This window comes from Mandrillus leucophaeus, unplaced genomic scaffold (genome assembly GCF_000951045.1).
Source record: "Mandrillus leucophaeus isolate KB7577 unplaced genomic scaffold, Mleu.le_1.0 Scaffold590, whole genome shotgun sequence".
NCBI lineage: Eukaryota > Metazoa > Chordata > Mammalia > Primates > Cercopithecidae > Mandrillus > Mandrillus leucophaeus.
In genome coordinates, this window is record NW_012106364.1 from 921,032 (window position 1) to 940,119 (window position 19,088).

General features: G+C 37.8%; 1 protein-coding gene across 2 annotated transcripts in view; it reads left to right on the forward strand.

Annotated features, from left to right (window-relative positions):
* Window positions 1–19,088, forward strand: part of SLFN12 (schlafen family member 12) — a 29,533-nt gene that overhangs the window by 1,644 nt on the left and 8,801 nt on the right. For both annotated transcript variants that reach the window (XM_011999422.1, XM_011999423.1), the window contains exons 2-3: window positions 9,136–10,214; window positions 11,469–11,576. In XM_011999422.1, the coding sequence (XP_011854812.1) occupies window positions 9,176–10,214; window positions 11,469–11,576 (1,147 nt within the window). In that variant the 5' untranslated portion in view covers window positions 9,136–9,175. The remainder of the gene's footprint in view (window positions 1–9,135; window positions 10,215–11,468; window positions 11,577–19,088) is intronic.

A 19,088-nucleotide genomic window follows, 5' to 3' on the forward strand; every position in this document is an offset into this window, starting at 1 on the left:
GCCCCGGTGTGTGATGTTCCCCTTCCTGTGTCCAAGTGATCTCATTGTTCAATTCCCACCTATGAGTGAGAACATGTGGTGTTTGATTTTCTGTTCTTGCGATAGTTTGCTGAGAATGATGGTTTCCAGCTGCACCCATGTCCCTGCAAAGGACTCGAACTCATCCTGTTTTATGGCTGCATAGTATTTCATGGTGTATATGTGCCACATTTTCTTAATCCAGTCTGTCATTGATGGACATTTGGGTTGATTCCAAGTCTTTGCAATTGTGAATAGTGCTGCAATAAACATATATGTGCATGTGTCTTTTCTGTCTTTTCTGGTTGTGGTCCCTGATCCCTATGTGTGACACAGCTTCTCCAGGGCGAACTCACATGTGTTTCAGGTGACTTAAACCTTCTTTCCTTGTGTTAAATTCTTCCCTTCCCCTACTCTACTGGCTAAGGACAAAAGAAGCCCACCTAGCCTCCATTTCCTCTCATTAAAGTTCATGGCTATCACTCTAGTGGAATGGGAACCATGGGAAAGCCTGGGCTTATCAAATTATAAGGATGCTAGAAGTCAAGGCCTTCATCCAGAGACAAAAGGAAATCTCATAGTAGGCCATTGCCTCTGGAGGGAAAACATGTAAAGTGGCACTGGTGCTCACCTAAGGTCAGAGACGTCTGATGCTCTAAGATTGGACCCTAAAGGGGGATGCTCTGGGGGATCCTCTGGACCTCAGCCTCTCCAAGGGGGATTCCTTTGGTAGAGGTTCTTAGGCCTAGTACTAAGCCCTCCTTAGAATTTTCTCTTGCAGTTGTAATACTGTTTGGCCCCAATATTGTTTGGAATCTGGAGTTTGCAGTTGAATAGGAAAGTGGGAGGGGTTTGCATGTGTGCAGGCTCTTGTGCTGCTGTTCTTAAGCAGGGGATCTGGTTGGCGCTGTTTGGCCCCAGTGTTCTTTGAAGTCTGAGGAAGTTTGACCTTTAAAAATCAAGCTACCATGGAAACTGTTGACTTATAAATTGAAAAAGTAGTTTATAACCAATGTTTGGTTTTTCAAATTCATATTCCTGGGAAGACAATCAAAGCTTCAGGTACATTTGGCTACCCGATGGGCCATTTAAGCATTTACAAAGGGATTTTATTCAATGTCATTTTCAATGCATGTTTTCTTGTTGTATAAAAACTTTTCCCATGATTATGCTACAGTGTACTTTCACCAGGTAAAGAAAGTTTTTTATGGTTCACTGAGAACAATTAACCCCTTCACAATGTAAAACCCATAGGTTAGATGTTCTCAGAACATCTACTGTAAAGGCCGTAGTTACACAACAGACCTTAAATTCTTTTGAGAAAGTTATGATAGAATTGACCGAACAGAGAAATATCTGTGCAACTGCTGGCACTTGGAGTCTATGGAGAAATACATTAAATGAAGATTAAGAGATTCAGTTGTAGGGGATTAATGAAGAGATTGTTTACTTAAGTTAGTAGATTCTTTATTTAGTTCATTATTTGATCTATTTAATTTTAGGTGGTTTGGTTTATAGGGACTCTGGGCAAGGAGCATCCTCCAGACTCTCAGTATTATCCTCCCAATAGTCATCATAATAATAGGCTCCCTGGTGCACTGTATTCTCTCAAAGGTTTTCAGTGTTTGCATGCTGCCATCTCTAGAATGTCAAATGGTCTCTCTTCAACTGGAATGGTAAGAAGTGAAATAAATATGCGATCATGAGGACACCGTAACCTATGAATGATATGCTGAGACTGGAAACCCAAAATGATGGTAACTGAGAGCAGCACTAAGGCCTTACGTTTTGGTCACACTCTCACCTAAGTGAGAACCTGAACAAAAAGGGGGAATTTTTAAAAACAAAATTATGAGAGGCCAGTGTTTTGGACTGAGCTCATGTGCTAGGCCCCAACAGACCAAACCAAACCAAAATGGAGTTGCTCATTCTAAGACTTTAAGGAAACACATAGATCCTAGAACAGACCAAGTTTTTGTTTTTCTCCTGCAAACAGAATGTTTCAGTGACCAGCACAACCTCCACCAGTAACACTTTCCTGTCTCTGTAGCAACTTCTGTCAAAACTGCAGGCTGTTGAGGACTTAGGAATGGTGGACTTGGAAGCTATAGGTTGGGTGGAACTTTTGCTCCTGCATGGGCTGGGGAGCACCTGAAGGAGCTGTGGGACCAGTGAGCCAGGGATCTGCAGTGTTCGAGCAGAGCTAGAGAGGCAGGGAGGGCAGAGTGCTCTATGGTCAGGCCGGGCTTGGTGGGTGTCCAGAGCTCCCAGGGTTGCCCATTCTCCTGGAGTCGTGAACATGCGGGGAGTTGGGGAATAGGTTCTTTAGATGAAACTTGACCAGGCACTGACTAACTTCATTGCTAGATCCTAAAAGAAAAACCAAGCACCCTCATACTCCGCTGGTTTATCATCTAGAAGGTGGGAAGGATGAGAGCAGTGCTGTCCTGAACTAAATGCAAAGTGACGTCCTAGGAAGGCAAAGAGTGTTGCATGATTTTTGTTTCCCAGGAGGTAGCTCTTACAACTTCTGTCCCACCCTGTGTGCAGTTCCTAGTAACCTGCTGTTCTGACATAACTCTAAGGAGATCTGAAAGCCGTCTCCTTTCCCATTAAAGAGAGTCAGCAACATAGCCTAAATAGTGAGTGCAGGTCTGATAGAATTTCCCCTATAGTCAAAAGTATAAAGGATTTCAGTGGAAACATCTAACCTGTAAACCTAGACCCAAGGTTTAAGGGAGGCCAGTAAGTTTTAGGCCCTAGGGATTTGGTAAGTTTAATCCCCAGCTAATTTTTTAAGGAGTGTGTTCCAGATGTATGCTTGAAGACAGTGATTTTGAACTATGGAAAGTTTTACACAGTTGCAGGTGTTGGACTGGGGTGGCCAGGATCCCAGGCTAGTCCACAAGCACTGGGTCCTCTATAAGGTGGCTCAACTGCAGCTCCCATGGGTTCCAAGTTTCCCAGTGGTATGGGCACCCTCCTTAATCAATCTGAGGGTGAGATGTGATTTCTGTCCCTTTCTGTGTATGGTGGGTTAGCCAAAAAAGTTCACACAGAGCTGGGCCTGATGTAGACAGTGCAAAAATGTGGGTTGGGAGGAAAGGGGACAGGACTCTAGTTACAGAGGCTGCAAAAAGTATCGGGGAGCAGAGCAGAGGCTGCTTGGTGAGGCATTACCAGAAAATTGTAGGACTGGGGCTGTGTGCCTGGCTAGAAGCGGAACTAATTCTCCTGCAGCCTTTATGGGTAGAGATGGAGAATCGCTTCTGTCTGATCAACAGGGAAGGGACTTGCCTTTGGGGCAGCCTCGTGTGTAAGAAATGTGAAGAAATTGGGTCTAAAGAACACAAATTGTGAGAAAGCTCAGCATGGCAGAGATATACATCTTCCTCTGCTTTCTTGCGTAATTATGCCATATTGAGACTATTATTGAGTTTTAAATTTAAACTTCAATGATTGCGCTTACCTGGCTTCACTGTTGTTCAACTGCCAGGAGTCAAGTCCTCCTCCCTTAGATTCTCTTTTTTTGGAATCTCTCTGGGTCATGTTCAAATGCTTTCTTCTACGGACCCAGGCCCAGGGAGCCTATTTGAATGAATGCTAGGTCCAATATCTCTTAGAAGGCAGCCCTCTCTTGGTTCCCTCTGAGTTTTCAGGAAACACTGAGGGAAAGATGCTGCTTTCTAATAGCTTTTATACCACATCCTCTTCCCCCTAAAAGGTACAGGGCAAAGTGCTGTAATCACCACTAAGATAAATTTGCTAGAGAAAAATCTGACACAATTATTTGGGAAAATACTTGACAATATATATCAAAATCTTTAAACTTTTTGTCACTTAATACAGTAATTTAACTTTTACGAACTTCTGTCTCTCTCTGTGTGTATATATACACTCTATATACTGACCTAATTTCAGCTTAATTATGTACCTAAGGCACAAGTTCAAGTATAACCTTATGTTTCACCATGAACCTTTATTTCCACAGATTCAGACTCTTTCTTCTCTTACATAATTTTTCCCCTTCAAGGTTCTATTTCTTATGTCCTGAAATCTGGCTTCTTTTCTGTCTGCCTCTTCTGGCCTCCCATACTCGATTTAACCATCTTTATATATATCTGAACCGTATCTGTATATATAATTGAAGCGCTTTGCCAGGGCACTCTTAGACTCAATGAAAATTAGACTATGTGATTAGCATACCCAAGCACTGAAATAACAGAGTCAAGATTCTAGTACAATTATATTGAATGATTGAAAGCAACTTCAATGTTCAGTTGTAGGGTAGTAGTTAAATAATGGTACATTAATACCATGTATGAAATTATGCAGTTAATAAGGTTTTTAAATAATAGCTAATTATTATTTTGCAAAATTGATTGTATATACTATATTGATACATGGAAAAGCAAGATTCAAACTGTATATTTTAGTTTTGGGCAGTATGGCCGACTGTGACCAACTCTCTCACTGCAAAAAGGTCCTCATACTGGGTAAAACGTGAAATAATAGAAATGCAGCTTGCATCCCCAACTCATTTTATGAAGCTACTTGATTTGCATTACCTGTCAACAAGAATAGGAGAAAGGGATATCATGGGTGCAAAATCTTAAAAATATTATCAAATTGCATTTAATATAAAGAAATGGTGACAGGAATGATGCCAGAAAAATAGTGGATTAAGAAGCTTCAACTCTGTTTCTCCATGGAAACATCAAAAGCAACCCAAAACTGACTGAACTAACAACAAAGATCTGTTGCAACTAAATGAATGCCCAAGCAACAAAAAGCAACATTCAAAGCTGTAGGCAATTTCATGATGTTTTTATTCACCCTTGCCCAACCTTTTGCCCTGCGTGGCAAGGTCTTAGTCTTGAGGAGGCAGCATCACTGCTCCTAGTTTCCTCCCTGGAACTGATGGGGCATAGTAAAACTTATTTTCGATGTTGTAACCTGTCTGGGGACTGCCTGAGGGATTCATTTCTGTATCCCCTACCTCAGATCTCAAGTGAGGAGAAGTGACAGCCACTGCTCAGGAAAGCTGCAAGGAGACTATGGACCTCCAGATGTCTTAGGCAAGAGATTATAGCTAGAGACATAGAATAACCATCTAAGGCTCACAAGAGGAGCTAGGGTGAGATTCTTTGGGAAATTAAGACATTCAAAAGCAGCTATGTATGTAAAGGAATCAAGAAAGCCCCACTCAATCCAGGCAGGACAAATGCTCAGAAAAACCTGAGAAGACCTTAAACTTTTTCCTCAAGCTGATCCCTAAGATCAGAGTATACTTAGCCAATCATTGAAGGTTTGCCTTGCCATAGCATTTGTCTGCAAAGACTGTGAGAGATCGCTGTTTTTTCAAATGCCCAGTTTCCAACAAAAATTCATAAAGCATACACACAACAGAAAAATACGATCTATCCAAAAGAAGAAAGTAAATTGGCAGAACACGTCTCTGAGGAAGGCCAGATACCACACATATTAGACAAAGATTTTAAAACAACGTTCTTAATATCCACATGCAGAAAATGAAATTAGACCCTCATCTCATACCAAATACAAAAATCAACTCAAAATTGATTAAAGACTTAGATGTAAGAGTTGAAACTATAAAACTACTAGAAGAAAATATATGAAAAAGATCCAAGACATTGGCCTGGGCAGTGATGTTTTGGATGTCATCCCAATGGCGCACAGGCAATGAAAGCAAATGTAGACAAACGGGATTACATCACACTAAAAAGCTTCTGCATAGCAAAGCAAAAAATCAACAGAGTAAAATAATAAGCTACAGAATGAAAGAAAATATTTGTAAACCATACATCTGAGAAGAGGTTAATATTCAAAATATATAAGAAACTCAACTCAATAGTAAGAAAAAAAAACATTAAAAAATGGGCAAAGGATCTGAATGATGTTTCTCAAGAGAAGACATTGTAATGGACAACAGATATACGAAACAATGCTCAACATTACTAATCATCAGGAAAATGCAAATTAAAACCACAATGAGAAATCACCTCACACATCTTAAAATGGCTATTACAAAAAAGACAAGAGATAAAAAGAGATGGTGAAGATGTAGAGAAAAGAGAACCCTTGAACACTATTGGTAGGAATTTAAACTAGCATAGCCATTATGGAAAATAGTATGGAAGTTTCTGAAGAAAAAAAAAGAAAGAAAGAAAAAGAAGGAAAATAATCACCATACGATTCAGCAAACTCACTCCTGATAAATATCCAGAGGGAATGAAATCAATCTATCAAAGAGATATCTGTACTCTCATGTCTATTGTAGCATTATTCACAATAGGCAAAATACGGAAGCAACCTAAGTGTTCACCAACAGATGAACGGATAAAGAAAAAGTGGTACATGGAGATAATAAAATACTGGTTAGCCTTTAGAAAAAGAAGGAAATCCTGTCATTTTTGATAACATGGATGAATCTGGAGGACATTATGTTAAGTGAAATAAGCCAAGCAGAGAGAGACAAATACTGCATGATTTCACTTATTTGTAGAATCTATCAAAGTTAAACTCATAGAAATATAGAGTAGAATAGTGGTTACTGGGGAAAGATGGGGTTTGGGGAAATGTTGGTTAAAGGATACAAAATGTCAATTAGATAGGAGGAATAAGTTCAAGAGCTCTGTTGTACAATATGATGACTATAGTTAACAATATATTGTATTCTTTATTATTTATTTATTTATTTATTTATTTATTTATTTATTTATTTGGAGACAGGGTCTTTCTCTGTTGCCCAAGCTAGAGTGCAGTGCCATGTCCTAGCTTACTACAGCCTTGAACTCCTGGATTCAAGTGATCCTCCCACCTCAGCCTTTTAAGTAGCTGGGACCATAGGCACAAACCACTGTGCCCAGCCAATTCTTATTTTATTTTATTTTACTTTTCTGTAGAGATGTGGTCTTGTTTTGTTGTCCAGGCTGGTCTTGAACTCTTGGCTTCAAGCGATCCTCCCACCTCAGTCTCCCAAAGTGCTTGGATTATAGGCATGAGCCACCGTGCTGGGCCTGTATTCTTGAAAGCTGCTAAAACAGTAGCAATGTTCACCAGAAAAATGATAAGTCTGTGAAGTAGTGCATACGGTAGTTAGCTCAATGTAGCCATTCCACAGTATATACATGTTTCAAAAAAAAACACATTGTAAATGATTAATATATAGGATTTTATTTATAAATTAATAAAATAAAAAACAAACACTGTCTTAAATATCTTCAAAGAGCTAAGAGAAAACATGGACAAAGAACTAAAGGATTCAACCCCAACTGTCTAAATAGTTTGGGGCTCCAGTGTTAACATTGTTTACATGTGATCAGGAATTTATATGGACACAGGTAGTATCCACAACCTTAGCTGAGTATCTGCATGATATTGGTCTAGCAGTGGACAGGAATATTCTGACCCCTTTTACATTCCTTTTCTAGTATAGTAATTACAACCTATGATGGACTTTATTCTCAATTGTCTCTATGCCACTTGGAAAACCTACACTTCTTAAGTTAAACTTCTTAACTTAAAAGTTACACTTAAGTTACACTTTAAAAAAGTTAAACTTAAGTTATACTTCTTACCTTAACTTAAAAGTTACACTTAAGTTACACTTAAAAAAAGTTATAAAACAGTTACACTTTGGCCAGGCGCAGTGGCTCACGCCTGTAATCCCAGCACTTTGGGAGGCTGAGGCGGGTGGATCATGAGGTCAGGAGATCAAGACCATCCTGGTTGACACGGTGAAACCCCGTCTCTACTAAAAATACAAAAAAATTAGCTGGGCATGGTGGCAGGTGCCTGTAGTCCCAGCTGCTTGGGAGACTGAGGCAGGAGAATGGAGTGAACACGGGAGACAAAGCTTGCAGTGAGCCGAGATCGTGCCACTGCACTCCAGCCTGGGCAACACAGCCAGACTCCATCTCAAAAAAAACCCAAAAACAAACAAACAAAAAAACCAAAAAATCTTCTTAACCTAAAAGTTACACTTAAGTTACACTTAAAAAAAGTTGAACTGAAGTTACACTTCTTAACTTAACCTAAAACTTTCCATTTAGAGCAAAGCAGTGATCCCAATAGATTTTAAGGGAACAGAGCTAATGGATTAGGGATACACAGACTAAAGCACACTGTCTTAATTTGTTTAGGCTGCCATAACAAAATACCACAAACTGGGTGGCTTACAAGTAACAGAAATTTATGACTCACAGTTCTGGAGGCTGAGAAGTTCAAGATTAAGATGCCAGCACTGCTGGGTTCTGGTGAGGGCCCTTTTCCTCTCGCAGACTGCCTACTTTCTTGCTGTGTTCTCACATAGTGGAAGGGATCAGCTAGTGTTCTGGGGTCCTTCACCCTCGTTACTTGATCACCTCCCAAAAACCTCATCACCTTGGGAGTTAGAATTTCAACATATGAATTTTGGGGGAACACAAACATTCAAACCATAGCACAGGTGTTTTCTATATAAGAATTTTCCCTATTGAAAATACACGAATATTAGATTTTAAAAAGGCACAATGACTTAGCCCACTTTGCTTAAGATCAATGGCCAAAATTTGTAAATCTAATTCATTCTTACAAGAGGGAAAAATAATTAACATGACATATTGCTGGATGTCGTTAGACCTTAACTGGAAATCTTCCAAAAGATTTATCACCGTAAGTGGAGATAATTAAGGTAAAAGCTGAGATTATTAAAATAAAAAGAAAAGTATAAATAATATGTATAACTAAAGCCTGGTTCATTGAGAAGATAAAAACATAGACTCACTCCAGGTGTTGTTTAAGAAAAGGAGAGAGAAAACAGGTTGTACAATATTAGGGACTAGAAAGGAGAAAAAGGGCAGATAAAGAGATTACATAATTAGAATACATTATATAAAACTATAGTAACAAATTTGAAAATTCAGTAGGAGTACAAATTATTAGAGTCTTAGCTCAAAATTTGTCAGTTTTCAGTTTCTTCATACCCATATACTTACCAGTCTAGTGGAATATATACTGCACAGGATTTTTTTTTTTTTTGCATTTGCCTCATAATACAGAATTTGCTATCTTTCTAGTTCAGGTCCTATTCTAATGGCTCTGTCTATTTTACAGAAAAGAATTTCTGCTTGGACACTGCATAGCTGCTGGGAAAATGAACGTCAATATTGATTTGGAAACGAATTATGCCGAATTGGTTCTAGATGTGGGAAGAGTCACTCTTGGAGAGAACAACAGGAAGAAAATGAAGGACAGTAAGCTGAGAAAAAGGCAGAATGAAAGTGTCTCACGAGCTGTGTGTGCTCTGCTGAATTCTGGAGGGGGAGTGATCAAGGCTGAAATTGAGAATGAAGACTATAGTTATACAAAAGATGGAATAGGACTAGATTTGGAACATTCTTTTAGTAACATGCTGTTATTTGTTCCTGAGTACTTAGACTTCATGCAGAATGGTAATTACTTTCTGATTTTTGTGAAGTCATGGAGCGTGAACACCTCTGGTCTGCGGATTACCACCTTGAGCTCCAATTTGTACAAAAGAGATATAACGTCTGCAAAAGTCATGAATGCTGCTGCTGCACTGCAGTTCCTCAAAGACACGAAAAAGACTAGAGGGAGATTGTACTTAAGACCGGAATTGGTGGTAAGGAGGCCCCGTGTTGATATACAAGAAGAAAGTAACATGAAGGCCTTGGCTCGGGGCTTTTTTGACAGAACAGAACTTGATCGGGAAGAAAAATTGACCTTTACTGAATCCACACATGTTGAAATTAAAAACTTCTCGACAGAAAAGTTGTTACAACGAATTAAAGAGATTCTCCCTCAGTATGTTTCTGCATTTGCAAATACTGATGGAGGATATTTGTTCATTGGTTTAAATGAAGATAAAGAAATAATTGGCTTTAAAGCAGAGATGAGTGACCTCGATAAGTTAGAAAGAGAAATTGAAAAGTCCATTAAGAAGATGCCTGTGCATCACTTCTGTATGGAGAGAAAGAACATAAATTATTCATGCAAATTCCTTGAAGTATATGATAAAGGAAGTCTTTGTGGATATGTCTGTGCACTCAGAGTGGAGCGCTTCTGCTGTGCAGTGTTTGCTAAAGAGCCTGATTCCTGGCATGTGAAAGATAACCGTGTGATGCAGTTAACCAGGAAGGAATGGATCCAGTTCATGGTGGAGGCTGAACCAAGTTGAGAGCGGGGGATTCGCAACAGAAATGCATTTGGCTTGGGTGGTAGGGAGGTTTTCTCTTTGGGATTTGGGGCAAGATCAATAGTCCTCAAATTTCAGCACCTAATCTATTAATCTCTGGTGGATACAATCAATAGTTCCCTGCCTCGGCCGGATGCAGTGGCTCACGCCTGTAATACCAGCACTTTGGGAAGCCGAGGCGGGCGGATGACCGGGTCAGGAGACACAGACTATCCTGGCTAACATGGTGAAATCCTGTCTCTACTAAAAATACAAAAAATTAGCCGGGTGTGATGGCACGTGCCTGTAGTCCCAGCTACTCAGGAGGCTGAGGCAGGAAAATCGCTTGAAGCCAGGTGGCGGAGGTTGCAGTCGGCCGAGATTGCGCCACTGCACTCCAGCCTGGGCAACAGAGCGAGACTCTCTCAAAAAAAAAAAAAAAAAAAAGTTCCCTACCTCTTGTTTTCTTCTACACCCTTAGAAGAAGATAGATATTTCATAAAATAAGCACATGATCTACTTTTAGTAGCCCTACCTTGTGCAAAGATCCAGTTAAACCCGGAAGTTTCTTCCCTACCACGTCTTTACTAGCTTTGAAGGAAAACCCGTTTAATCCTTTTCCTTTTTGTTTCTGAGCTCTATTTCAGTAAGTAACCATTGCTTTCTTTCAGGAACACTTGCCTCTTTTACTTACTTGCTCCTTCGTGTTTCTTGTTCCCTTTCGGTTTATTTCCTATAAAATTGCTTCCTTTTTCTTCTCACATTTGAGAGCCAAATGGTAGCCCTAATTTGTACCAATAAGAAACGAATTAATGCTGGTATTTTTATCTGGTTTTGGAAAAAGAAACCCTCAAATGAAATTGTACCAGTACTAGCAACTTATAAAATGTCTCAAAATGTAAGCTTCTTCCTCAGAATCTGCACAAAAGTCCACTTTCCTTCACTAGCCATCACGTCTCATTTTAACTGCTTTAAAAATAAACCCAATTATATGGTAATATATTAAATACTATTAATGCATTTTTTACCGTTAATTTTCATTCGAAATATAGAGTGTGTCAGTGGCAACAAAAGTTAATTTTGCAATTTGTATCTGACCTAAGAATCTAACCACAATATCTAACATTAATATTTTGGTTTTTTTCCAAAAACAAAATCAGTTACAAATAGACTTTTAATATATAATACTATGCATTAGTTAGTTGGGGTCTCCCTTCTGCCAAATTAAGAATGTGATTTTTTTTTTCCTAAGAATTTTCCAGGTCATATGAAGAGCTGATATCTCAAATAAATATGTCATCACCTACTCCCCACAGTTGGCCTTATTTGGAAGGGCAACGGCAGAGACATCACCGTCCAGGTAGTTTCATTCTGGCTTCTTTGGATTTGCTGGTGTGGCTGTATTCAAACCTCTTTCTCTTCAAACCAGCTCAGTCTTGAAATTTGTTCTGAAAGCACATTCTTGTGTTTATGGGAATTCTTTGTTGTTTTAAGTCATTGAATCTGTCAAATTCTATTTCTTTATATTCGGGTTAGAATTTTCTTGGTGCAATACAAACTCATTTACTTGAAAGTAAGAGCAACCCAAGTCAGTTTAGTTTAAACAAACAAAAAAAGGAAGCATATATATAATGTCACTGAGCAGTCTAGATTGAGGCCCACCTTCAGGCATGGCTATGTTCAATTACTGAAGAAATGCCATCAGTACTCAGGATCTCTGACTGATCTTTTTTTGTCGTTGTTGATGATGGGCAATTGAGCTATTTCCTGCTTTCTGCTACGTGAACACTATTACCTTGAACATTCTTAGTCTTCTAGCGCATATGTGCAAGATTTTCTCTTGAGTGCCTAAGTAGGAGTAGAATTGCTGGCTCAGGAGGTGTGTGAATATTCGAGTAATAAGATAATGCCAAATTGTTTTGAAAGTAGATAGGTCATGTTACTGCCATTAGCAATATATTAGAAATGCCATATCTTCTCCAATTGTCAAATTTTTCTTATTTACGCTTCTCCTTCTCTTAACCTCCTTCTTCTCAATCAAATGTGTATAAAATGGTATCTCTTTGTAATGTGTGTTTCCCTGTTATTGATTAGGTTGAGCATCTCTCCATATACTTACTGGCCGTATATATTTCATCTTTGTGCAGTGTCTATTTTGTCTTTGCCCATTTTTCTAATAAGCTTTGTCTTTTTCTTATTGATTTATAGGAGTAATTTAGAGATTCTAGAATGAAATCCTCTTTTAGTCATAGGTATTAACGATTACCAATGTCTTCTCCAAGCTGGTGGCTTGCATTTTCTCTTTCCTTAAGGTATACTCTCATAAGTAGTCATTTTAAATTTTAATGTAGGCAAAACTATCATTTAAAATGTTGTGGTTTACTGCTCTTTGCGCCTTGCTTAAGAGATCCTTCGATATCCCAGGATTATAAAGATATTTCTTTTAATTTTCTCCTAAAAATTTTAAAGTTTTGCACTCAACATGTAATATGTAAATACACAATCCAGAGGTGGGTGGATAACTTGAGGCCAAGAGACCAGCCTGGCCAACATGGTGAAGCTGTGTCTCTACTAAAATACAAACATTAGCCAGGGGTGGTGGTGTACACCTGTAGACCCAGCTACTCAGGAGACTGAGGCATAAGAATCGCTTGAATCCAGGAGGTGGAGGTTGTAGTGGGCTGAGATCACACCACTGTACTCCAACCTGGGCAACAGTGTGAGACCTTGTCTAAATAAATAAATAAATAAAAAGTAAATACACAATTCATCTGAGACCCTGTCTAAATAAATAAATACACAATTCATCTCAATAGACAGTAATGTAGCACGCTATTTCATTTCATTCCATGTGGATAACCACTTTCCCAGCTGCAATACTGAAAAGTCTCACTTTCACCATGATCTGCCATGCCACCCTCAGCATATTACTAAGTACAATTCACCTTTGAACAAACCTGCATGCAGTCGAAAGTCTGTGTATAGCTTTTGACTTTCCAAAAAGTTAACTACTAATAGCCTACTTTTGACCCAAAGCCTTACCAATAATGTAGTCAATTAACACATATTTTGTGTATGTATCATACACTATATTCTTACAAAGTAAGCTAGAGAAAAGAAAATGTTATTAAGAAAGTCATAAGGAAGAGGAAATATATTTTCTATCCATTAGGTGTAAGAGGATCATTTAAAGGTCTTCATACTCAATGTCTTCACGTTGTGTAGGTTGAGGAAGAGAAGGGTGGGTCTTGCTATCTCAGGGTGGCAGAGGTGGAAGAAGATCCCGGCGTAAGTGGACCCATGCAGTTCAAACCCATGTTGTTCAAGGATCAACTGTATATCTATAGATAACCCTCTTTCTAGAATCTTTATTATGTTTCCTTGATCAAGTCATCTGTCCCTGCCATTGTAATGTTATACTAAGTATTGATATCTGGTAGGGTAAGCCCTTCAGGTTTTCTTTGAGAATGTCTTGGCAATTTTTAGTCATTTAATCTTCGATACACATTTTAGAATCTGCTCAAGTGCCAAAAAACTTCTTTTGGGATTTTGATTTGCATTTACAGTGCATCTCTAGATAGATTTGGGAAGAAATGGCATATTTATATCAGTAAGTTGTATCCTTGAGCATAGGAAATCTTTCTACTTATTTATATCTTCTTTATTGCCTTTATAGTTTCATAAATTTCTGTGTACACGTTTTGTACATCTTTTGTTACACTCATGTCTAGGTTCCTTAATTTTTGTTGTAAAGATATTTTTCTTTAAAAGCTGCATTTTCTTGTTTATTGCTGATGTGTAGAAATGCAGTTGATTTTTACATAATGAGTTTATATAAGGCCACATTGTTAGGTTTCCTTATTATTTTAAATAATTTGTCCACAGATTATTTACATTTTGTATAAACAAATATGCAGATCATAAAATGTTTTGTCTTTTCCTTTCCAACCTTTATGCCTTTAATGTCTTTTTTTCTTGTCCTAATGAAGTGATGAAGACTTTTAGACAATTCTTAATGCAAATAGTCTTAGTTCAGATTTTAAAGAGAGTATGTCTATGGCTTTCCCATTTAAAGTGAGGTTTGCCCAACATGGCACATGTGTACCTATGTAACAAACTTGCACATTGTGCACATGTACCCCAGAACTTAAAGTATAATAAAAAATAAAAATAAATTGAGGTTTGTCTTAAGTACTTTGAATATACTATTATCAGCCTAAGGAAGTTTAATGATATTTCTAGTTTACTAAATGTTTTTTCTTTTTTTACATGGATGAATACTGAATTTTATCAAACGCATTTTCTACTTCTGTTGACATGATTATATGTTTTTCCCTTTAATATGTTGATTGGCAAATGATGTTTAATATTTTCTATTAAGCCATTTTTGCATTCCGGGAACCAACTCAGTTGGGTCTTGCAGTATTATCTTTTTTACTTATTTTTATTTAGCTGCTAATTCTTAATTTAGAATTTCTGCATCTAAATCCATGAGTGACAAAGTCTAAGGGTAGTTTTCTCTCTTTGTCCAGTATTTGTATTAAAATTGTGCTGAACTCAGAATGAGTTGGGGATTATTTCCTCTTTTTCAATCCTTTGAAAAAATTTATATGAGGTTAGAATATGCTTGATATTGTGGTGGAATTTGCCTGTACAATAGTTTGTCTTCCCTTTGTGGGAAGACTCCTAGTTCTTTTTTGAATCAGGAACTGGCTCTGTCACCCAGGCTGAAGTGTAGTGGTGTGATCATGGCTCACTGTAGCTTCAAGTTCTTGGGCTCAAGTGATCCACCTGCCTCAGCCTATCAAGGCGCTAGGATTATAGGCTTGAGCCACTGTGCCTGACATATTTCTGGTTTTTTAATAAAAGGATTGCCTACTCTTTCTGTTTCTTTTGGTGTTAATTTTGGTAAGCTATTTTTAAGGAATCCTAAATTCAATAGCTGGCATCTCAATATTAGTCTGACTTATATTTCAGATACTTATTTCAGGCTATTTTTATTTTCTTGTGAGAACAAAGCAGATTGGTTTCAAAAATTTATTTATTTTGTGTAGTGAGTACTTTTCCTAGGTATCTTATATGTTAATTTTTAAAATATTTATTTCACTAGTTTTTGGGGAATAGGTGGTTTATGGTTACATGAATAAGTTCTTTAGTGGTGACTTCTGAGATTTTGGTGCAGCTATCACCCGAGCAATGTACACTGTCCCCAGTGTGTAGTCTTTTGTCCCTCATTGCCCTCCCACTCTTCCCCTTGAGTCCCCAAAGTCTGTTGTATCATTCTTAGTCTTTGTGTCCTCACAACCTAGCTCCCACTTATAAGTAAGAATATACGATATTTGGTTTTCCATTCCTGAGTTACTTCACTTAGAATAATGGTCTCCAATCCCATTCAGGTTGCTGCGAATGCCATTATTTCATTCCTTTATATGACTGATAATATTCCATGGTGTATATATACCACATTTTCTTTATCCACTTGATGGTTGATGGGCATTTAGGCCGGTTCCATATTTTTGGAATTGGAAATTGTGCTGCTATAAATGTGTGTATAAAGGTCTTTTTCATATAATGACTTATCTTCCTCTGGGTAGATACCCAGCAGTGGGACTGCTGGAGCAAATGGTAGTTCTACTTTTAATTCCTTAATGAACCTCCATACTTTTTTCCATAGTGGTTGTAATAGCTTACATTCACACTAGCAGTATAAAAGAATTCCCTTTTCAGTGCACCCGTGCCAACATCTATTATTTTTTGACTTTTAATTACGGGCATTCTTGCAGGTGTAAGATAGTCTCATTGTGGTCTTAATTTTCATTTCCCTGATCATTAGTGATGTTGAGCATATTTTCATGTTTGTTGGCCATTTGTATATCTTCTTTTGAGAATTGTCTATTCATATCCTTTGCCCACTTTTTGATGGGATTCTTTGTCTTTTTCTTGCTGATTTGTTTGAGTTCCTCATAGATTCTGGATATCAGTCATTTGTCAGATGCATAGGTTGCAAATATTTTCTCCCATTCTGTGGATTGCCTTTTTACCCTGCTATTTCTTTTGCTGTGCAGAAGACTTTTAGTTTAATTATGTCTCATCTATTTATTTTTGTTTTTGTTATATTTGCTTTTGGGTTCTCGGTTATGAACTCTTTGCCTATGACTAGAATTGTTTTTCTGATGTTATCTTCTAGAATTTTGGTTTCAGGTCTTAGATTTAAGTATTTGATTCATGTTGAGTTGGTTTTTGTGTAAGGTGAGAGATGAGGATCTGGTTTCATTCTTCTACATGTGGCTTGCCAATTATCCCAGCACCATTTTTTGCATGGGGTGTCATTTCCCCACTTTGTTTTTGCTTGCTTTGTTGAAGATCCAATTGAACTGCAAGCATTAGGCTTTCTTTCAGAGTTCCCTATTCTATTCCATTGGTCTACATGTCTATAGAACCATGCTGTTATGGTAACTATAACTTTGTAGTATAGTTTGAAATCAGGTAATGTGATGCCTCCAGATTTGTTCTTTTTGCTTAGTCTTGCTTTTGCTATGTGCACTCTTTTTTGGTGCCATATAAATTTTAGGATTGTTTTTTCTAGTTCTGTGAATGATTATGGTATTTTGATGGGAATTGCATTGATGTAGATTGCTTTTGTCAGTATGGTCATTTTCACAATATTGATTCTACCTATCCATGAGCATGGGATGTGTTTCCAATTGTTTGTTTCATCTATGATTTCTTTTAGCACTGTTTTGTAGTTTTCTGTTTAGAGCTCTTTCACCTCCCTGGCTAGGTATATTGCTAAGTATTTTATTTTATTTTGCAGCTGTTGTAGTAGGGATTGAGTTTTTGATTTGATTCTCAGCTTGATCACTGTTGCTGTATAGCAGTGCTAATTTGTGTACATTGGTTTTGTATCTTGAAACTTAATTGAATTCATTTATCAGATCTAGGAGCTTTTTGGATGAGTCTTTAGGGTTTTCCAGGTATACAATCATTTTTCTGTCAAAAATGACATGGGAATTTTGATAGGGTTTTCATTGAATCTGTAGCTTACTTTGGGTAGTTTGGGCATTTTAACAATATGATTTTTTTCAATCCATGAACACAAGCTATCTTTCCATTTATTTATGTCTTTTCCAATTTCCTTCATCAGCAATTTATAGATATCAGCAATTTATAGATATCAGCATAGAGATCTTTCATCTCCTTGATAACCTTTATTATCAAGTATTTTTTGTAGCTATTATAAATGGGAGTATGTTCTTGATTTCTTTTTAGGATAATTTTTTGTTAGTGTATGGAAATGCTACTGATTTTTGTATTCTGAAAATTTACTGAATTCTTTTATTTGTTCTGATTATTTTTTTGGTGGCATCTTTAAGGTTTTCTATATATAAGTTCACATTGTGGACAAACTGTGACAATTTAATTTCTTATTTTCCAATTTGGATCCTTTTTATTTCTTTTTCTTCCCTAATTGCCCTGGCTAGGACTTCCATATTGAATAGAAGTGGTGAAATGGGCATCCTTGTTTTGTTCCTGATCTTAGATGAAAAGCTTTCAACATTTCACCACTGGGTATGAAGTTAGCTGTAGGTTTTTTATATATGGTCTTTGCTGTGTTGAGGTGCATTCCTTCTACATCTAATTGGTTGAGAGGTTTTTTAAAATTACAGAATGCTGAATTTTGTCAAATGCTTTTTCTGTATCCATTAATATGAACATACAGTTTTTGCCCTTCATTTTATTAATGTGGTATATCACATTTATTGATTTTCACATGTTATACCGTGCTTGCATCCCAAGGATAAATCCCACTTATTATGGGATTTTCTTTTCTTTTCTTTTTCTCTTTCTTTCTTTTTTTTTTTTTTTTGAGACATGGTTTTGCTCTTGTTACCCAGGTTGCAGTGCAATGGCACTGTCTTGGTACCCTGCAACCTCCACCTCCTGAGTTCAAGCGATTCTCTTACTTCAGCCTCCTGAGTAGCTGGGATTACAGGCGCCTGCCACCATCTCTGACTAATTTTATGTATTTTTAGTAGAGACGGGGTTTCACTATGTTGGCCAGGCTGGTCTTGAACCCCTGACCTCAGGTGATCCATCCGCCTCGGCCTCCCAAAGTACTGGGATTACAGGTGTGAGCCACTGCACCCAGATGAATGATCCTTTATTTATTATTTTTTTTTATTATACTTTAAGTTCTAGGGTACATGTGCACAATGTGCAGGTTTGTTACATATGTATACTTGTGCCATGCTGGTGTGCTGCCCATCAACTCGTCAGCACCCATCAACTCGTCATTTATATCAGTTATAACTCCCAATGCCATCCCTCCAGCCTCCCCTCTCCCCATAATAGGCACCGGTGTGTGATGTTCCCCTTCCCATGTCCAAGTGATCTCATTGTTCAATTCCTTCCTGTAAGTGAGAATATGCGGTGCTTGGTTTTCTGTTCTTGCCAAAGTTTGCTGAGAATGATGGTTTCCAGCTGCACCCATGTCCCTACAAAGGACACGAACTCATCCTTTTTTATGGCTGCATAGTATTCCATGGTGTATGTGTGCCACATTTTCTTAATCCAGTCTGTCACTGATGGACATTTGGGTTGATTCCAAGTCTTTGCTGTTGTGAATACTGCCACAATAAACATATGTGTGCATGTGTCTTTATAGCAGCATGATTTATAATCCTTTGTGTATATACCCAGTAATGCGATGGCTGGGTCATATGGTATTTCTAGTTCCAGATCCTGAGGAATTGCCATACTGTTTTCCACAATGACTGAACTAGTTTACAATCCCACCAACAGTGTAAAAGTGTTCCTATTTCTCCACATCCTCTCCAGCACCTGTTGTTTCCTGACTTTTTAATGATCGCCA